This window comes from Erithacus rubecula, assembly GCF_903797595.1.
Source record: "Erithacus rubecula genome assembly, chromosome: 4".
In the NCBI taxonomy this organism is placed as follows: Eukaryota; Metazoa; Chordata; class Aves; order Passeriformes; family Muscicapidae; genus Erithacus; species Erithacus rubecula.
Genome location: NC_136686.1, coordinates 21,858,619 through 21,881,396, shown reverse-complemented (window position 1 = coordinate 21,881,396; position 22,778 = coordinate 21,858,619). Strand labels below are relative to the sequence as shown.

At 39.6% G+C, this 22,778-nt stretch overlaps 1 protein-coding gene across 5 annotated transcripts in view; it reads right to left on the bottom strand.

Moving 5' to 3' along the window:
• Positions 1–7,706: 7,706 nt before the first annotated feature.
• SYT1 (synaptotagmin 1) overlaps positions 7,707–22,778 on the bottom strand; it is a 333,925-nt gene continuing 318,853 nt past the window's right edge. For all 5 annotated transcript variants that reach the window (XM_079303847.1, XM_079303846.1, XM_079303850.1 and 2 more), the window contains 2 exons: positions 14,785–14,918; positions 7,707–10,783 (listed from right to left, as the gene is read on the bottom strand). In XM_079303847.1, the coding sequence (XP_079159973.1) occupies positions 10,577–10,783; positions 14,785–14,918 (341 nt within the window). In that variant the 3' untranslated portion in view covers positions 7,707–10,576. The remainder of the gene's footprint in view (positions 10,784–14,784; positions 14,919–22,778) is intronic.

The following is a 22,778-nucleotide window of genomic DNA, read 5'->3' as shown; positions in this document are numbered from 1 at the left end:
TGCCAGTCAGGCCATTAAGTACTTAATTATCTCCTAAGCACACAAGAAGTTCAATTAAGTAGGATAGTAAACCTGACCAATACCCAGCTACAGTTGTGGTTGGAATCAGAAGATTTTGAAAACGCATCTGAGAACTGTAAAGCTGAAGAGACAATGCATCTAGCCATGGGGAACAGACAAAGGCAGTGAGTGTTTCCCCAATTTTTATTGTCAAAGACAGCAAAGAAGATGGATTTGCCATTCTTTGTATGAACTGATGCTCACTGATGAAGGTAAGAAGCTTGAGGGGTGAAAGATAGTGGCTGATGGAATTGTGGGACTGATAAGACCAACCAATGAGTAGTTTGGGTTGGATGGCCTTTAAAGGTCATCTAATCTGACTGCCCTTCAATGAGGGCATGGGGTCCAATCTGGCCTTGAATGCTCTCAGGGATGGGGTATCCAGCAGCTCCCTGGACATCTTGTTCAAGTGTTTCACCACCATCATTGTAAAAAATTTTCTTCCTTGTATCTAGTCTGAATCTATCCTTTTTCAGTTTAAAACCATTTCTATGTCCTATTGTAACAGGTCCTGCCAATGTCTGTGCTCATCTTTCTTATAAGTATTAAAAATTTACAATTAGGCTAACCATAGTATTCTCTTTCCCAAGCTGAACAATCTCAATCCTCTCAGCCTTTCCTCATAGGACCATTCTTCATCCTTCTAATCATCTTGCCAGCCTCCTCTGGACTTGCTCCAACAGGTCCCTGTCCTTCCTGTGCTGGACCCCAGAGCTGGATGTGGCACTGCAGGTGGGGTCTCACCACAGTGGCAGAATCCCAGCCCTCACCCTGCTGGCCACACTGCTTTGGATACAGCCCATAGCCATTTCTGGGCTATGAGTGCCCACTGCCAGCTCACTTCCAGATTCTTATCTATTACTATCCCCAGTTCCTTCTCAGCAGGGCTGCTCTCAATTCCTCCATCCCTCAGCTTGTCCTATCACTGGGGGTTGCCCAACCCAGGTGGAGCACTCTGCACTTGGCCTTGTTGAACTCATGAGGTGCCCCAGCTTGTCCAGTCCCTCAGGACAGCATCCCATCCCTCAGTTGTGTCACTGCACACTCAGCTTGGTGTCCTCTGCAATGCTGCTGAGGGTGCACTCAATCCCCCTGCCATTGATGAAGATATTGACCTGTGCTGGCAGGGCAGATCCCTGAGGGACACTCCTTGTCACTGACCTGCATTTGGATATTGAGCTGCTGACCACCAGCCTCTGCATGTGACCATCCAACCAATTCCTCATCCACCCAACAATCCATCCATCAAATCTGTCTCTCTTCAATTGAAGAGAGAAGGATGCTGGACATCCTTACAGTAGAGATACTGTGTCTTCTTGCTGTAACGTTTACCAGTAAACTCTGACTTCACTTCCTCAAATGCTTTTTAGACCAAGTGGAGAGGAAGGGGTTGATGCAAAATCCAGTTCTGTACAAGCTGAAGTCAGTTGCTCCTCATCAGGACCTTCCTTTTTTCATCCTGAAGTCTGAAGGGGAAGACCTGACTTTGTCTTTTCTACACCCACTGTACTTTTTAAACATGGGAAAACTGCCTGCAAACTAAGGGAATAGCTCACTGCTCCTTACAAAGTCTCTTATAAGTTTCTCTTATTACCCCTTGGGCCAAGTCTGGACAGTATTCTCCAGGCAATCGCTGGCAGGTGTTATGAGTCAGTTATTTTGCAGTATTATCCAGATCAGTAATTTCCAATGCAGGGTTTTTCCCTCTTTTGATAAGTACCCTGTGGCTGTGTCACCAGACACGTTGAATCATGTTGCATGACAAGGAAGAGACCATGTTGCTGCTATTAAGACCAAATTCACTCCATGGGTAACTGTTTTATATAATTAACAGGAGAAAATATTTTCATTATGTTCCAAGTACTTCAGATGAAAGGATACAATTCTTGCAGGATTTTGAAAATTACCCAGCTCTGCTAACCATGTCACAGTAAGTGGCTGTTCTACTATGTGGGAAACATATTGTTAATGAGATGAGCAGGGAAAGGCATTTATCTTTTTCTTTTTTTTTTTTTTTTTTTTTCATTAAAGAAGAGTATAGCAACTTTTAAGATTATACTATTTCTATAATCTTTAAGATCCAGATGCTTTTGAGTAATATAACTTGGCTGATGATAATGTATTTGTTTGTGAAATTATGTCAATGATAATTCTGTCAGATTTGCAATGTTAAAAAGCAATGGATCGTTCAGGCCTTGCTATGGCTTCAGAATTTACATAGCTGGCCTTTGCAGTGTAGTAATACTCAAATGTCCAGATTGTGGACCAGAAGAGTGTGTTTTACAAACCCTAGGAAAGTGAACAAGGCAACAGAGTGGGTATAAATGGAAGAGGAATGTGGTATATGCCATGCACTCATCAAGGAATGGTGTATGACTGTTTTCGTGTGGAGGAGACCCAACAGGAGGTGCTGGGGAATGCAGAGTGCCAGTGCATACCTGTATTTAGCAGCTGCTAGTCAAGGAACACGCTGTGTAATTGTGTAGGGATGAGAAATATTTTGTCATGAAGGAGCTCCTCATCTATCCTTGAACATATCGAGAGTTGAGAGGATTTATGGAGCTGTCAGGCAGGAGATAATGAACACACACACACACATACAAAAGACTGAAGACATTATAAAACTGTTACCTAGGCTGGCAGGAGAATGAAGGAGTTGCCTGATAATGCTTTTAAGTTGCTTATTCTTTTTAATGCATTTAAAAATCTAGATTGCAGCGAAGTTGACTTCTGCATCACTAGTATGGACATTCTGCTTAATGTTTGCTGTCTATTCTGTAGATATTAAAATGTAAATTTTTCATTAGGGTAACTGATAGTGGTCTGAACAAAATTTGCTCCTCATGAGATGCCTTAAAAAGAGAATGTGAGTCAAACTAGCCTAAGTCAGGTCATGAGCAGGGGCAGTCCTCTTAGCATGCAGTCAGAGAAGTATTAATAGTGTTAACTTCAAAAAAGGCTGGGAGGAGACTGGTGAGACTCTTGTACAGCCCATGCTGATTTTTCAGCTGCCTGAGTTACAATCTGATGGGTTTCTATTATGATGCCAGGCAGGGAGAGTGTTCTCCCTCTTTTGGGGAAAGGTCACAGAGGTTTTGTGAAGGTGCTTGAGATGATGGAATTTGCAGTGGAAACTGATGATGAAAGTAATGGTTGGAACTGATTTATAATTTCTGGTGCAGGGGAAAAAAAGGCCCTTTGTTTCACCCAGTCCATCATATTTCTTCTCCATTAAAAGTCCTACTGCACTTTTTCAGAATGCTGGTGTGACTCTCTGCAAGTAAGTTGCAGAATATGATCAAGGAAAAAGTATAATTTACATAGGATAGGTACAGAAAGCAGGTTTTATGCTGTGGGAAGTGAAGAAAACCCTGTAGCATCTTTGTAGTTTATATTCTGAAGCAATTATTAACCGGTTCCTAAGGCTTTTGTAACTCAGTGTATTTCTAAGAGATAGTTTTTGCAGAGTAGCTGAATAAACTTTAGCAAGTTGGCTAGGTAAAAGTGCAGCAAAGAAAGCACCAAGAAAAATCAAGAAGGAAACAGCTTGTACTCAGGTGGATGAGGGGATGCAGTAAACAACATAATAGCAAGCATGGGATCAGAAGTTCAGTCAGAAGAGATCTTGTGGCTCTATTGACAGAACAGTGAATGGGGAAAGACAAAAACATGTAAGACTTTGTAAATTGGGTCTTTATGGCAAGACAGAGAGATTTGGTTGCCTGATCTGCAAGTGATTTCTTTTTCTTCCTGTATTTTTGCCAGCTTATTTCTCTCTGTTATCTGTACTTCAAAAAATGTCAATTGGAGAAGTGTGCCCACTTTCTTGCTTGCTGTGGTTGCATTGCTAATTCCTGCAGATTTAATTATGGTCACGGTGCTCAAACCTTTCAGGCAGTTATTTGTTTCTGTTAAATCCAAGGAGTGAGAGCATTAACCAATTCTCCTCATGACTGGGCTGGAGTGGGAAACCTGATGCATTGCATTAGGAAAAACGCTTTTTTCAGAAGCATGGAGGAAAGTAACAATGATAAGCTGAATCTTCTCAGGTTTTTATGCTGGAGACTTGGAAGGCTCAAAGACAAGGCACTATGTGACTTAGGCAGGACTCATCTTTGCTCTGGTACAAATTTGTAGCTACTTTTTCTGTAGCATAGCAGAACTCTGGGTAGCTAGGATACATATTTACTCACTAGCCCTCCTTTTTTTTTTTTCTTTTTTTTTCTTTTTTTTTCTGTTCACTTATATTGTCTTCATAAATTTCTTTGCTTCCCTCAAGACTGGATCTTTTTAGATTAACTTCTCAGAATTTTTTTCTGCCAAGGAGTCCTGCAAATCCTTTTTTATATCCTGTGTTTCAACTACAAAAACTTATCTGATTCAGCTGCGGTGAAAACTTTTTACTCTACACCAGACCATGCAACAGCTCTTAATGGGATAGTATTTTCCAGTTTTCCAGTAGGTATTTTCCAAGGTTTATTCTGATCTTTGAAAAGCACTTTGAACATTTCCATGGAGGGTGTGATGTCTCAGGGGCAGCAGGAAGCATCCTGGCATCTGTACAAGTGCTGCACTGGGACACGGAGCATGTCCTGTCCATGTGTGAATTATGTCTACTAATAAACATATTCCAGATAACATATATGAAGGCTAAATATATATAAGAGAATTTTAATTGGAACATTCTTTGGGTACTCCTAGTTCATCAGAAGCTTTCATTACCTTCTTAGAGACTACTGAGAAGACAAATCTATTATTCTGGAAGTAACTCTTGTACAAAAAAAGATATTCTGCCTATATTTGTCTTAGTGGCTTGACTAGCTCTCTTACCTTCTGATTTGAGATCATCTTTAGAGACCTTTTTGGTACAACTGTTCAAAAATTTCTCCAAAATATTTGGGTGATATGTAACATTTGAATTTAAATGCCTGTCTTGGTACTTGATTCTCAATATATGAAATTAGAGATGGCCTCATAATTTAGATTTGTTCCAGCTGAAGCAATTTTACACCAAAGGTAAATTTTGCCAACTCATTCTCCTCTGTTTTCTAGATCACTAATAAATGTTCATCTGCAACAATGAACCTCTTCAGCACTTCACCCTTAATCATACAGTATGTTGAAATTTGACCATTTAATATTCATTTAATCCATGAAAAGGACTCTGTGAGTCACTCTGATTACTTAATTTCCTTGATAGCCTTCCATCAGTGCTTTTACCCGTTAATCAGTGTCAGATCATGGTGTATGGCTGGAGAGGAGTAAGTGAAACTAAGAAGTTTGATGAAGCAGGGAGTTAAAGCCAATTAACAGTTTAGTCATTTATTGTATATTTTGGAGAGTTGGTTTTAGAATTCTTTAAACTGAGTTAAATGAGAAAGGTAATCTTGTATTTGAATGAAGAAATGTATAAAAGCTGCTTTGAGTTTGACTGCTACAGGGGAAAAAAAAAGGATGCCATGAATAAAAAAACCCAACATATTGAGGAGTTTCATGAAGAATAAAGCCATTTTGAGCACAATGCAAGTTATTGAGGCTCAGTCTGTCTTTTTACCAGAACAAGAGGATGAGAATGTTTCTGAGTAAGTGTGAAATAATTTACTTAGGCATTACATTCTGGGCTCCAGCATGTCAGGCTTTCAATCAGGATTAACAGCCAGGAATCCTCCTCCTTGTGATGAATGGTCCAAGGGAGAAGACAAATATAGCCTGAGCTCAGTCTGGAACTCTTCAATGACAGATCCATGTCATGGTTTTGGAACAAATTCTTGCTGCCAGTGGGTGCTACTGCTCCTTAGGAAAGCCATGAAACCTTCTAGGCTAAGGTACATGTTTGTGAACATAATGAATAAAAGAATTTTCCCTGGGCTCAGGGGGAATGCAAGCAAACTTAGGTCTGTGCAGGAATGTGGGATAATCTTCATTAGAAGAGCAGAGACTATTTTGCCACTTTTGTGCATTGGTCTTTTGTTTATGAGGACAACTGGTGTCATTTCCATTTGGTGCAATAACATCAGTGCATCATCGCCTACTGTGTGCTCTCTTTGTTGTAAGTAATAAGTGTACAAGCACCTGAAATTAAATGTGAGCTGTCAGACTGATGAGATTGGTTCTGTCAGAAGATGAAACTCTTCATTTGGTAAGGTAGGTGGATTTGTTTTTTTGCTAAATGGCTGTTCAAGTTCTGAGTGTGTTATCATATAGTGCATGCACAGAAAAAAAAAAATAAGACTGTACTAGCTGTACCCTCAACCTTCACCCCAGAAGCACAGAAGAGCTGTCTTCACTTCCCTAATTTATTTGGCTCTTTAAAATCTCCGTGAAGGACATCTAGATCATCCCCTAGTTTGTTGAACTTTCTATTCTATCTTGAATACAGCATAATCTCGACATACATCTTGATATGGCTCATATCTGAAAGTGTTGCTGCAGGTGTTGGTCACAAAGGACTACACAGAATGTAGTGTCCTCTGTACCAGTTTGTCATGTGCTTTTGGAACTTTTTGATGCAATATAAGAAGTATTCTCTGTATTGAAGGTAAATATCTGATGAATATAAAGAAAAGGTTATGAAGGCTGCTTAAAAATGTTGGTAGTATGTTAAGGAAATTCCTTTTTCATACTTTCTTTAGTGCCTGGGTGCACAACAGTGCTTGGATGGATACTGAAAATTGGGGTTGGACATGCATTTGGTAGGTTCATGTTCTGAAAAGCAGGCCAGTATGTGTAAAACTGAACGGCAGCCCTGAGTGGAAAGGTTAAAGCATAAATAAATAAATCAGGGCTGTTAGAGTAATCAAAAATAAACTGTTTTAAATTTTGCTTTGCATAACTAACAGGCAATTAACTTTCATTGACTCATGATGTGAAAAGTGATCGAGAGACAGATACTTTGCTTTGGTAACAATCTGACAGTTGGGAAGAATGTTTTTTTTGCCAGTTCATTAGGGGTTAAATGAGCTGAATAAAATTGGTAATTTTTGCTGCTTTTCCCACTTAGTATAACAGTTATTATATGAAGCATTTTTCCTTACATTAGTTGTAATGACTGACTTTAACTAATTACTCTGTTGAAAGAACTGGTTTTGATTGACAAAAGTATTTTCCTGGTATTCTTATGAGCTGCAAAAATGGCTGGTGCATATAGAACCTGCAATACCTTCTCCCTGCTGCCCCTTTCCCCCATAGTTTAAGCACTTATTTAATCTTTAGTCTACAAGAGGTTTAATTTTATGGTCATCTTAGAAGTAGCACTTGAATGTAGGTTAAAATACACTATCTCTCTCCAAATGAAAACTTCAACCACAGCTTTATTGCAATTGTCTGGAAGAACATTGACGCGTAGGCAACTGCTTGGGAGTTTTTGTCATGGTCATGTTTTGATAGAGGATGATGGTTTTTGAGGCAAATAATCAGGCTCCTGGGTAAACAAGGTAATAGTGCTTCATCTGCAACTGAGGTGGAGAATTCATCTACTGTAGTGCTGCTGGCTGTGACTGTCTTACTGATGAAAGCAGCTTTTCACAGCCCCTCGAAACGTGCTGTGCTACTTCACTTGTGACACTTCAAAGTGTGTGATTGTGTGAAAGTCCTGGAGAGAAATGTCTTTTCAAAATTTTCTATGAAAAGAGAAATGCCAGAACATCAACAGGAAATAAAACATTTTTATTGAATATCTGTGTAATATGTATGTTATTTTAACGACAATTGGAAAACTCTACTGTGGGGAGTCACTACACAAAGTGAAACAAAATATAAACCACCTCATCAAAAATGAAGGTAAAATACGGCTAAAGTTGTCAGCTCGCGGGCCACGAGCGATATGGCAGGATAAAACACCCCAAACATTTCTACAAGATACAGAGAAAACCCACACAGAGAAACACTCAAGCAGGCAGTAAATATACACAAAGGCAACTAGGATCTTTCTACAGCATCAGATTCTAATACTTCACACAGCTTTGTCAGAAAGGTACATGTGGCTTCTTTGAGGATGAAAAATGTCATCTTGGTCACATGGCAGGTTCAGTCTCTGAGAATCATTGTACCTTACAAACCAGTTCTAGGGTGACGTTCAGTCTGGCAGTGTAGGAAGAGAAAGCATTAAGATTACCTTAACACAGGAAGTCAGTCCTGGCACTTTGAACCTGCAGCTATCCTGAATGAATAACTGAAAGCTGGAGACCATGAAGCTCTTAGGCTGGAAAGCTGATTCTCTACTTCTCTTTGGTGGGGTTTGGTCCTTTAGGATAAGATTTTAAAATATTCCAGCTTGATGCTTTGCATGTATGTGCCTGTTTCTATCAGAAAATTTCTCGCTTGTGTTTTTTCTATGTTTCATGTAAAAAAGAAAGAAAATGGATCTTGCTATTCTCACTTTTGGAGGTGGGGAGAAATGCAGGCTTTTATTCTCCTCCCAGTACTTTGCTGCTGCTTTTACCCTCAAAGTACTGCAAAACAGGGGTGCTTGGCCATCCCTGCACTGACCTCTGAGACTGCCACAGTTCTCCCAGAAGCAGAGCCTTGAGGGAGGCTGTGGAATTTAGTTTGCAGTGCACAGTCCTCTGATTACATTCATCTTTGTCAGACACAGAAGACTGGTAAAAACATTATTGGTTAATTCTCATGCCTCCCTCCAAAAGCAATAGCATTTCCACTTTTCTAGGGTAGTTTGCATTGCAGAAAATAATGAACTCTTCAAAGCATTATAAATATATTCACAGCTTGGAAAGATAAGCGAGGGGCCTCCAAGGACAGTACATGAGCTAGAGGTGATGCCCTGAATGACTTGATGAGATGGTGCAGCGGAGGTGCCATGCTGGAGAGCTGTGGGATGGCTCTACGGGAAAGCAGCAGGGGCGAGGGCGCTTGGAAATGTAGAGTATTGCACAGGGCTTGACAAAATGCTGCGTGGTCAACCCATTCTCTAGAGCATCCTTGTCCCCTGCATAGCTCTCCAGTTCTACATTGGTCCGTAACAACTGGAACTGCTTGTGCTATGCGTTCCTTCGGCAGTGCAGTAGAAGGGAATGGCAGTATTATTACAATATCACTACGGAATAAATTGATTGCTATCCACTGAGAAAACTACATTTCTAAGCACACACGGCAGTCACAGTGATACACAGAGCAGTCTTTCAAGACTCTTATGGAATGACTAATAGCTTCATAATAGTGCCATTTACTACATAATAACATTTAAAACATTTAAAAACTCCTCCTGAAACGAGCATCTAGTATACAGAAGAGGTTGCTTCAGTTTTCTAGAACTTGTTCTTTGTTTTCACTTTTTTTTTAAAGGACAAATTAAAACTTAAGTATAAATAGTATATAAAAGGTCACTAGCTGTTCTCTTTTGGCTTACTTTGAAGTGCATTTAGAACTATGGCTAAATTTTGTCATCTTTTGATGGGATTACAATACTGTCTGTTTACCATGAAACTATTTTGTATAATAAACTCACACAGCTGTGTCTAAAAAATATTCTGCATTCCTTCTAATCTGAGTTAGTATCATAAAATATTTTGTTACAAAGTCTAATGTGCAAACTCATTATAATGTGAAATCGTGGATGGAATTCACAGTATGCAAATTTTGTATAAAGGTGATAATGGAGAGCTACTCTTGTTTTCCTGGCAGCATTTTACTACTGCTGCATCTCCCTCTTACCCCTCCCTGCACAACTTCTGCAGTGGTCTGTCTCTTGCCTCCTGTGGAAGTGCTTCCTCAACTTTCAATCTAAAGCCATTTCAGTCTGTGTTTGCTTTGGAATATATACAAAAAATGATATCCTGGCTTCTGGCTACATCTCCATGAAGTCAACCATGGAACTGCTCAGATCATGCTGAGTTGCCTGTGAAAGAAGTCTACCCAATTGGATTTGCCCCTCCAAGATTCACTGTGGACATGAAGTGTGTTATTAGGATGGTCCAGTTGAAAGCTCAGATTTAAGTTGTCCTTTAAGATGTCAGTGTAACACTACTAGTGCCTTACAAGTTGGATATTTTTTTTTTCTGGAATGCAGACGATACAATAGTTACCCTATAATATAGTATCAGCTCTCCTATATCTCAGTCAATTTACATAATTTAAAATAGAACATCTTATTAAAAACATCTAGATATACACAGATTAGGAAACGCTTACAACATACAAATACACAAACTAGAAATAAATTCTCAGCATACTGGTGTATATATACAACTGTGTGATACAATAAATAATTTCTGTCATGCTCTATCTACACATCATATTGCTTAAAAGAAGAGTAGATCTGGGGCGGGCGGTGGTAAAATGAAGCGCCTTTACAAGGCTCTCTACATTTAAATTTGTGCAAATTAAAATGGGAATTTTAGAGTACAACTGATCTGTGTCAGGAACACATGGCTGGAAATGAAAGGACCCATATCACTGAGGTATTTACAGATACTGGCTAAAGAGCACTATGTGGGCAAATGCAGAAAGGCTTCTTCTTCGTCTTTTTCTTTTTCTTCTTCATAATTTAATTTGATTTAATTTACTTCTTGACTGCCAGCATGGCATCCACCTCCTCCTCGGGCTGTAGGGTGTGCCACTGTGCGATGGGCCGCCGGGGGTTGGCCAGCATGTCTGACCAGTGCCGCAGCTCCGCGCCGGTGCTGTTGTAGCCCACAAACACCTTCCCGATGGCATCGTTCTTGCCAATCTTGTCATAGTCCAAAACAGTCACAACAATTTGCACTTTCTGTAAGGAGACAGAGAAGGAGCAGTGAGCATGACAGTAAGGGGAAGGTCGGCAGGGATGAATGGAGGGGACAGCCAGCCACGGAAAAGTCCTGAAGGGGGAAGTGTGTGACAGCTGGAGTAGATTCCCCTAACGAGAAGCAAATTCAAACTTTGTTTTTGCTTCTTGCGAGCCTTCCAAATAAAACCAGGTTTACAACCTCCCTGTTGGCTTGAAACTTGCTCCCTTGAATAGCTTCATATAGAAATCGAGGTTGATTGTTTTTCTTTTAACAGATTAGTAATTTACAGGTAAGCTCATTCAAAAGTTGTGCAATTTTACACACCCTTATTTTTTAAGCAATTAAGTTAACAACTGAAGTTCAGAAACGGCTCTGTGTCTGCAATGCTGTATTCTACTCTGTTAGTTGCTTTTCTACTTCTTAGCAACTCTTACCCATCCATTCAGTATGCTAGTCAGGTATTTTCAGATAAATTCAGAAGACAGCCCTTACGGTTACTGTATGCACACACACACACATGTTCTCATCTCTGTGCACACGTGTGTGCACTTGTGCACACACACAAGCATGTGTGTACACTGTGTATATTCTGTGTATTTACAGATAAATCTAGAAAGCAGGCTGGCTGCTAAAGGGGTTGGAATGGATGTATAAACCCCTGGTATCTCAAGGCTCTGACACACCAGCCTATGACTGAGCTGATGCTGGAGTGCCACTCTATAGGAATGGTGACCCCTGGCAATCAGGGTTAAACAAGTCCCACATGGTCTGTGTGAGCCCATCTGTCACAGCCCATAGACAATTTTCCATGCATTTATGTTTGTAGTTGTGTGCACATACATGCAATTCCTCTCTTTCAGTTCTTTAATATTTGTCAAAAGAGCATAAACAGCTATTCCTGCAGTGGAGAGGTGTTCTTCCCCAACAGCACCTAAGACTTTCACAGTCTTGGGCTGATTTTACTAAATTGTAAACATTTCTTCTTACTGAGATTTATTTTTAACAATGAACATACAGTTCTTTTCCTGATTCCAGTGTCAGCTTCCTGCATAGAAGAAAGAAATGTTCTGAAAAACATTTCCAGAAAAATCTATTCTCTAGAATTAGGTTTTTAAATTTCAAGCTTTAAATATATCTGCAATCTGGACCTCTTACTGGAATTACTAATTTCAGGGCTTGTAATAGGATTATCTTTTAAAAGTAGCAAGACCAGGGTCATGAGATTTATTTTATAAAGTCCATTTCTTTACAGAATTGTACAGTTCACTGAGCCAGAGAAAGAGATGATTCCAACAAGCACTGAAGTATTTATATAGTTGCTGATGACAAAAGTATACATGAGACTCAAGATTTTCCCTCTCCAGAGTACTCACAATAAAAGGCAATATTCTGAAGCAAGTATTTCTCTGTGCCAGAATTACGTTTCAGTGCTGCTGTTTGCAATACACTCACTTTTAATGGTACCTCCCCAAATGAACACTTATGTTTTAGATGCATGTTACACTCACAGATATAAAAAGTAAGCATGAGACTATTATTTTTGCACTACAAAAACATGCTTGCATGCTGTACCTAGAAGCTTGGGGATAGTTATTACTGGATTTTTAAAAAAAATGTTAATCACAAGACAAAAATGAGCACTGTAAATGAAGGACCCTTTTCCTTGCTCTACAAAGATGTAAGAACAGCCAGCTCAGATAATTAACTTGGAGATGATTCTCCCCTCATGATCTCTGGACTAAACCTACAGAGAAATGTGAGCATCTCTTTGCCTTTGTACCACATATTAAAGGAGCAGCTGCATGGCAAAACCCAAGAGGTCTAGTAGAAAGCACTGCCTCTCCTAATAAACACTTGGATTAGCAGTTTCCATGATGTGATTAAGCCCTTTGGACTGAGAGGGCCTAGAGACACTGCTGCCTGCAAAGGCAGTCTGTTTTGCACATGGCAAAACATGTGCCTGATCTGCCAGTAGCAACATTATTTGACTTCCCTGTGGTGTTCTCCCATTACCCTTGAAGACCTCACTTTCTTTCTTTGAAGAGCCAGAACACATGGTCTCTGTGAAATTGTTGAAAATGGTAATATTTGGCTCCTTTAAAATGACATGAATATACTGCTATTGATCTGCTTTCTGTCCATGACCTCTCTCCACTCTCCAATCATCAAGAAACTTGTATAACCATTATTTTTTGACAGTGCAAGTTTGCTTAATGACTTTTATATGAATAGCATGTAAGACACAGTGATTCCTATGATATTACATCTAAATAACATTTAAATTTTTTCTTCTAATGATGAAATCACTTCAGTATCCATGATGAAGTATCTAAATATAGTATTTTATAACTAACTCAAAATACATTGGCAAATGACCAAAGTCCATAATTGCAGATTTAAAATCAGGGCTATATAGTCAAGTAAACAGCTAAAAAATCATTCTAATAAACTTACAAAGAAAAAAAAAAAGGCTAAAAATTTAAACCTCTAAACCACCATACTTTTAAAATAAACCATTTCCACCTCAAAAAATGACTTAGAATTAATTAGAAAGCAAACTGGTCAAGTACCAAGAATGTGCCCAACCATGCCAAAGTTTGATAGGGTAATTTGGAGGCAACCCATTCCAGCTCCTCAATTCTGTCCCTATTTGGAAATCAAGACACTTGTTGCCTAAACTGCCATTAGATTTGAATAATCTCCTTTGGCGTCTGGGTCTTTGATCCCTGTTATGAAATCTTTCTCAAGCACACAGACCAGCTTTCATTAAATAAGGGAGATTAACCTCCACTGGATTTCTCACTTTTTGATTCCTAGAATCCACAGACACCTGTATGTGCAGCAGGGCATGAAGAAATTCTAAATGGACTAGTCATGCATCCAAGTCACTGTGTCCATGCTTCACCTTGGCTAGTTTTATTATCTTTGTTAGTACCAAGTCAATAAAATGCAAGCACACAGTTTTTCTTGAAAGGTAGGCCTTGGCTCCTGGACCTCTCTCCAGCCCAGCTGCTATCAAAATCCAAGATACACAATGTGAAAACCCATACCATACTCTCATCTAATAAAGAGGGACTCCAAGTTTCGTGCAAGCAATTTAAACACATTACAACTAATGTACACCATGATGACTCTCACAATATACAGAAGAATGTATTCCCAGATGTTTTAAATTATGGTCATTTAAACTGAAAGGACACTTTCCCCACTCAGCTCCACCCAGAAAAGTTGTATTGCTTAACATCTCCACAGTCCTGGGGCACCATGGCCAGGTGGAAAGCCAGCATGCAGTTCTTTTTCCACATGCCTCCTGAGACAGTTCAAAAAAGCTTCTCTCTCGAGATAAAAGACAGTTAACATCAAAAGAAGTTAATTCTTTCTCATGAGAGACTGTCTGCCTCCCAGTAGCTCAAAGATAGGCAACTGAGTCCCTGAACAGGTACTGCAGTACTGACCCTTGAGATTCTCAAATGCCTTTTTCCAAGAGACATAGGAATCACTAAAAAATTTTCAAAGCGTAGTAAATAACTGAAACAAAGCTGTGTATAAATTAGGTGTTTTACTTTAAAAGGGTGCTGCAGTGCTTTAAAAAACTAGGGCAAATAAATGCATAAAGAACACAAATTTATCTGATAATGCCAATTTATTATTTTCAATAATTTAGGGAAAAATATTATATATGGCTTTTCTTTTATCCCTATACCTTTTTGCCAGCACATTCCTCCACTATCTCCCTGTGGATTTTTTTTCCCCCAAATCCATTTCTGTTAACAGAAAATGTCAGTTATCCATTTCTCAGTGATGAATCAAAGCTTCCTAAGTACTTCACATTTTATCATTTCCCTCTTGAAGCAGTCACACTCATCTAATGTAGCACAGGGCTGGCACCTAGGTGCTAATGAAGGCATGCACATGTGATAATTAACAAGATTCCTGTTAAATATTTATAAGGGCTGAGAGATGGAATGCAGAGGAAAGACAAAACACTGTTTGACATTACCTGAATTTGCTCAAATGGTACTTCAAAGCTGAAAGACTCGTTGTAGTAGGGATTCAGAGTGTTCTTTTTAATTGTAGTCTTTTTCTTCTTCAGCCTCTTACCATTCTGCATCAGATGGATCTTCACATAGGGATCTAAGCAATCAAGAGAAGAGGTAGAGCTAAGAAAGAGAGTTCAGTGTGCTTTCTACAAATTTTATTCCCATGGATGTAAGAGTAGATTAAAAAAACCCCAACAGACAACATTTACAGCTTGTATTTAAACAAGTTCTTAATTTCTGCTATAGAAAATCTCCTGTATGATTGTGAAATATTCCTGATGGGAAAATGTACAAAGTATTTATTGCATTATCTCTTTAACATTATAAAGGTGGAGGAAATTCCACCTAACTTTGTTCCACAGCTTATTAACCACCCTGCAAGCATTTCTTAGCAATGGTTTGTGGGGTTTTTTCCCCAAGACCGGTGAGGGCTGCCAAATGCACGCAGCAGGTACAGAGCTGGCATGGCTGGATGCTCTACAACCACCTGGAAACTATTCCCATCACTCCTTAGGCGGTGCTGCACCTTGGTTTTCCAGTTCTCTGACCTTCCTGGTGAGCTGTGACTGGGTCCAGCAGGCTGCAGCCCTGCCTGGCAGGAGAGGACTGTGTCCCGTCAATACCAGCCCTCTGCCTCAGTGCTGCACACAGCCAGAGCCCACGGGGCCACGGTGCTGCTGTCAATGACACACTGGCTTTGCCACTCTCTATTCAATTCCCATTGTCACTTCAAAGGACTTGTGGTGGCAAAGGAGCAGAACTCATTTGGTGCCTAATCAGGTATTCCTTGTGTGAGCAAAACTTTCCTGGACATTACAGCACTGATGAGGTATCTCAGTGATGATAATTTCAATGGAAGTTTTGCCTGCTTAAAAGAATAGCACTGTGAGTCCTTAATCCATTACAAGAGCCATGTGGCTGCCTGGAGACTGAACTAACATTCTTCCATGGAGCTGCTAATTAGCAGTACCCTCACTGAGTTCAGCTGTTTTTGTTTAGGCTTAACCACGAAGCAACTCAAGCTCATACTTTTCAACAACCTTTATAGTATTGTCACTAAAATTGGGGTAGGTGCCTCCCTGGCTCCAGGCAGCTGAACTGTGATGTAGATCAAGGTAAGCTTCCCTTGAGTAAGCTGGTAGGAGTTATATAAAATGCCTGCCAGACATAAGTCACCTGCAGCATAAATAAGGCAGCCTGAATAAAGCAAACTATCAAAGGAGAGGGGTTCTCCTTTCCCTCCTGAGAAAAGGCTGGGGCAAATGAACACTGCACTTAATATGAGCAAACCATGCTTCATGATTCTGCATGAAATTAATTTTTAGAAGAGAAATTGCACTTTTCTACAGTCAAAATATGTCTTTTTGTGGAAGACCTGGGTATTCAGGAAAGTTAAGCTATTGAAGTCACTTGATCACAGTCTACAGTTCCTCTGAAGGAAGCCTAATTTTGGTAGTAGATTCTTCAAGAAGCAGACAAGGGTGTAAAAAGATCCAGTGGCTGTGAGAAGGAATTACAGAAATTCTAATTCAGGAATAGGCACATATTTCAATAGTAAGACTGAAACAGCTGCAGTAGCTTCTTCAGTGGTGAACTCTCTGTTACAGAGAGTTAAGACTCCTTCTCCCTCAGAAGACTCAAAGTTCAAACAGAAATTAAATCTAAGTAGGTTTATGCTTCAGGCAAGGGATTGCAAGGGTTCCTCGTGGCTGCACAATGTATGAATTAAGGAGTATCATGTGAAGAGCAAAATGCTAGCAAAAAGCCAACAGAGGTCCATTTATTTTTTAATACTGAGTTCAACATCACTGCACACAGGGTTTTCAAGATGGAAAGGAGGCGAATCTGGACTTCTTCAACATTAGCTGGTACTTGAGAAAAGCTCATCACTTTCCCTGAGGCTTCATGCAGAATGCAAAATTGTGCTAAGTTCAGAATGATGGTTTAGGTATATGTAATACAAACTAAGAAAGTAACCAATGAATCAGTGGTAGAGCATTAAGAAATGAGAATGAGGTAAGATGCTGTAAAAATATAAATTGAATTACTGGACTGGAAGGCTAAATGGTACAGTAATATATTATTATTAAGGGTATTAGCACAAAATAATTTATTAAAATAACTGCAGGTGATATAAGCCAATTCTTTTCTGATCTGTACCTTTGCACATACAATATACACAGGATTGATGATAATTCATATGGCTATAAGGAACTGTACAGTAAGGTTTATAAAGGGATGCAGAAATATTCCCATATTGATAACAAAATCCGTATTTTTGAGAAGAATATTTTTAAACTAGAAAGCAATGTATGTGAATGCTTGTACATCTATGAGCACATTCACTTTAAATGATTTGCTTCTACTGACATTCTATAATTTCTCTCTTCATGCTTGTATCAGAGGAAAACCTGACCTAGACAATTCACAGCCATGGGACATGACCCACAAGGTAAGTTTCTGTGGTTTCTTTTTCATTTCCTAATTGGTTTCTTCTGTTTGCCAGTCTAGGGAGTTGAGTTAGGCTCAGTCAAATGCCAGTTGTTTAGTAGGAAAGATCCAGTGGTGCCATTGTAGTGCAGAACTGAGTGGCAGAGGTACCAAATGGAGCACAGAATGGGGTGGAACATGATAAAATAATCCAGTATTTCTTTCATCTGAGGGTAAAAATGTCACCATAATCCAAACAGAAACCTATCACTTAACTGAAGCCATGTTCCTTCTTTTCTTGTTTCACAGTAAAGGATAAGTTTACTCATCACAAACATTTGAAATCAGAACAGGGTGTCCAGCTCAAGTAAGTGGGCCATTAGAAATTTTGGCTGAGTTTATCCTCATACTAGACAGTATACCCACTTCCTTGTTTTTGAAGTATCCTGATACTAATCCTCCCCTCTTCTCATTCTTCTGTGTCCTATACATGAGTCCCACCACCACTGCACTATCTTCAGTTACATTCTCCCATGTTCCACAATGTTAACTCCCTCATCTCCCCAGTAATCTATTTGCTTGCACTCTACACACAAAACCTGATACCTAAGCACCTAAGACTTTCTTGTGACTTAATGAATAAATCTCTGAAAAGGACAGATTCTCTTCCACTAAATAACAGAAGCTGAACTGCTTGGAATCAATTACTGGAAGAAGGGATGATAATCAAAAGAAAGCAGAACCTCTGGGAAGTGCCAGTCTCCAGTGATTTTTGTGAGATAAGGTTTAGTGCTAATAGAAACACCTCTCCTCTCTACTTGCAACATAACCTCAGTGCTGGCCCCATTAGTCATACTGAGTAATATTTAACATGTAAATAGTCTCACTGAAGAACTGAGACCAGTAAGGATGACAGAACTGATATTACAGCCCTGAAAAGATAAATTGCCTGTTAAATGCCTAGCCCAGCCATAAAGGGCAATGCCAATGAAAATAAGCATTTCTCTTTATGTCCCTGGATAGTTATCTCATTCCAGAGTAAATATCTATCTTTAGTTAAATAGATTGCACCCCAGAATATTAATTTCTCTCCATGGGTAAACATAATTGTATTTTTAACCAGTTTGATTCCTTTCAAGTAAACAGGGATCTAGAACCACATAACATGCACAGGTATCTCTGAATGGACCTCACCCATCAATCTAGAAGAGAAGATGTTGCACCCAGATGCCCCTCTGCTGAAGGAAACAAAACAGCTTTGTATCCCTTGCTTAATAATCCATTTTAACCAGTGTGTGGAACTAAATAAAATTGTGTTATTTATTCCTTCATTAGCAGTCTACCCAGGAATGCTAAAAAGATGTTCAATTCACAACTAATTGTGCATTATGGATCTCACAGTAATATCTCAATGGAGGCCAGCTGAACTGCTTTTAAAGCATTGGTGGACCAGCTGACAAATTTTGTTTTCCTCAAGTTTGCAGTAAGATGCCAATACATTATTTCAGAAGTAATCAACATGGTATGTAATATCAAGATTTCTACAATAACCTGGACCATGAGGCATATATATATACATATATATATATATATATATATATATATATATATACACACAGACACACACAACTGGAACTCCAAAAGTAATGACTAGTTACAGATGTGTTGTAGACAAGATGCACTTAGCTGGCTAAGAGATTCTAGAAAAGCAAACTTTAAATGGAAAAAGTACAACAACTCAAAAGAAGAAAGTTGTAGCAAAAACCAGTATGCCAGGAAAAGATTGAACAGAAAAATGACTGTTTTTCACTGTTTTTTAAGATGAAAAATACTACAGGAGTAAGTAACTAATGAAATATATTTTTCCACATAGGTAGGAGAGAATTCACCACACAAATTTCCATTTCTGTGGATCTTCAGGAAAAAATGCATCCACAAAACAGTCAGCTTGGTATGGTTTTGCTACAATGGCTTATTCTGAGTGCAAACAGAAGGACAGTGCCCATCCTTTTAAAAATAAAGGCTTCTGCAACCTAATCAAAATATGAAAAGTAAAGCCTCTAGAAGTTAATGAATTTGAAAAATGCCAGAGGGATAACAGTGGAATTGATTGTTGTGCAGTTACAGTCCTGAGGCTGTGGGCAGGGGGAGCTTAATGGTTCAAAGAAAAAAATCCCATGCAGGTCTGTGCAAAGAGATCAGAGAAAGCCCTGTACAAGACTTGAGAAAGCCTAACATGATTAACAGGAAAAAAAAAACTGAGCCAGAACAAACTAGTCATAGATACAGCTGATAAGTTTCATACAACAAAACATTGTAATAAGATGTTCTCAACTAAAATGTAGAAATGGTGAAGAAATACAGTCCCAGAACTGCCTCCAGCTGCATTTTTGTCTTTAAAATATTCAGGATAACTGGCTGCTCATTAGCACGTGTTTTTTCCCATCAGAAGAAAATTTATGTGCATTCCATGCCAAAGCTCAACATCACTGACATTTAGAGCAAGAGTGTCAACAGACAGTGGAGTTTCCATTCCAGGAAGCAGAATGAATTCATAAAGCGCTTGGAAATTGATTCAAGAAGTAAAGAAAATGAGGTTTGGACATGCAGCTTTACCAAGAGCTGTGCAGTAGGGACAGAGGTGACATGTTGGGTGCATTGCTAGTTCCAGGCTGAAGAGCCACTCTCATGCTGCAATACAGCAGCTGGTGGAAAGCCCAGGAAAAACCAAGCCAGGGGCTTAGACCAGAGCTGGAGCCCCACAGCCTGCTCCCCTCCTGTGCAAACAGGCTTCAGGTGAAGTTCTCTTGGCAGGCAGTGGGGAGAACACTTAATACAGCAAACAACCTTGTTTTCCATAGAGAGTATATCTGGGATGGAGGCTGGCAGCACCAGCACAGAAACTGCAGCACAGGCCAAAGCTGGGCTGTGGAAAGCAGCAGGGCTCTGAGAGCAAAGCAAAACAGGAAGAACTTTGCTGGGAGTTCCCACAAATTTGCTGATTTTTCCCAAGAACCATGGGACATGCTCCCTCTGTGGGCTTATAAACCCTTCCTCCTGAGGGAGAGGGACAATTCACATGATGCCTGTGGCATCCAGGCCACGCATAATTTCCCCTGACTTTTTCACTTCTGTTTATTCATGTTTGGATGAGAGCAGATAAAAAAAAAAAATCTCTGAAATAATGAGTTTAGAGTGATACTGCATTTTCTCAGCTAGTATTTTTTCAGATAAATGGAAAGTTTTGAATGGGAAGGAAAGTCAGAGGGGAAAAAACAATATATGGTGCAATGACTAAGAAGAAGCATAAGTATCTCCTGACTGCATAAAAATTATAGTTTCTATTCACTGACACAAGCTGTTGAGCCTTCTACCTTCCTCCACAAATTAACAAGTTAAAGTTGGGACATTATTTTTAAGGGAGCTGATGTCCCAAAAGAAATATTGGAAAACACTCTCACATTGTGAAGAGTTCTTTTGGCATAAACTACATGGTTTGTAAGGTTTTAAAAATCAAATTTCCTTAAAAATAGGAATTTTTTTTTTCTTTTGTTTTTTCTTAAAGTTGATTTGCTACATAATGTCCAATCCTCAGCTACTGCTGGTATTTTTTTACTCTCACCACACTTCCCTAACCCCACAAGGCTACAGATTACTTGATGCTATGGGCCAAGTCTTCAGCAGTAGGCATTTCTTGAGACAAGGGTTGAGTAACAAAAGGTATTTGCTGTATATTGTATTGTAAAGGTGTTGTGCTCCTGTGCAGTGTCCACACCAGCCATGACCCAGGCAAAACACATTTTAAAATCCCTTTTAAATCCCTAAGGGGGGTGAGGATTGAGAGGTGGAGTCTCTCCCAATGCCAGCCAGTAGGGCACCGACCATGGATGGGGTTGAGGTTCAATGCAGTCAGACGGGCTGTTAGAATGGCCATGAGAGCTGTGAACAGTTCAACCCTAAACAGCTCCCATCACACTGGCCAGTGTCTGTCTGTGCCTCAGAGGGATGCTCCAGACCCACGGCACACACACAAAGCCATCAGGCTCCTTTGGGCTCATATGTTGCAGTGTAACAAGTTAGATGACTTTGGATTACATATTTCCACCAGCATCTTTAAAAGAAGATGCTGTAAGACTGTGTGATTTATAAATAAAAACATTTTAAATTTCAGATTCCATAACATTAGACAGATTCTCATAGGAATAATGGAGTCCAGGTATCCATTTATAGTGAGGAAGAAGGGGTTGGTATTTATAAAAGTAACATTAGCCTGCCTAGAATGAAAAGAGTTAAATGGAGAGTGGAGCAAAGCAGTTTCAAAATAACAACTCCTCACTGGCATGCAGTTATAGGAATACCAAGTTGCTACTGAAGTGCTGAATTCAGAGAACCACTGAGCTTTGGGAAGAAGGAGGTGCTGTAAAACTGACAGCCAGCTGATGATTCCCTCACCCAAGAATCCCAGACTGAGGCTGTTGAGCACGTAGAGCTGACAGAGGAAACAGAAATGTTCACAGTGGCCTAAGGGCTATTCAGCTAGCTCTTGAGTGTGCAATTCCACCCACAGTGCTTCCAACTGGAACATAACAACAAATGTTACAGCGCCAGATGGGGAGACTAGCAGAAAATGGGAGGGAAAAAAATAAGAAAAGCCAAAACTCTTATTTAAAACCAGCACAAATTAGTACTTATGAGCTTTTGATTAAGTTTAGTGCCAGAGCAAGGACAGCTGATCTATCTGTTGTATCCAAGAGGTTCACTTCAGCAGTTACACACAGACAAAACAAATAGCTTTATAAAGCACAACAAATGTGGGTTGAACCAACAGGAAAATGCACCTTGAGTTTTGGCTGTGGGTAAACACAGAATACTCTTGTGGAAAGCAAAGCTACTCAACCAAGAATCTTGTAAATGTGATTATATGGAAACTACATGCATCGAAGCAGTAAACCTTGTTCCCCTGTATTTGCACCAAAAGGGTGCAAAATGCAAACTGACTGCTCATGAAGCTTGAATGTAGCGAGGAGGGGGAGAAACAGCATTGTATAATTTTAACATACTGGAGAAGGGCACCTGCAATCTTAGATAATAAATAAATAAAAATGTGTATTGCAATACCATGCTTGTATACAAGTAGAAAGAATACAACAGCAGCTAAGATGAAGGAGGTATTTATATCAAATAGTGGGAAGGTATTAATTTGAGCTGCTGATACAGGCAGACTCTCGAGGACAGGAATCCACACTGAAACCAAAGCAAACTGGCAATACCTCAGGCAGCAAATTCCAGCAGACTGCTGAGTTAGAATTTAGGTAATGCCTTTTGATGATGTAGAGAATAAAACAAAAAACAAAAAAATTATTAAATTGATGGCAGTGAAAATACCAGAAGATAATACTTAGAGGCTTAGACAGATTCAAAAGACTGTCCTCAAGTGAACTGGGGAGGACAGAAGGGGGAATACACATGGACTGAAGAATAACAACAGGCAGAAGAGTGAAGAGAGAATCAGCACAGATTACAG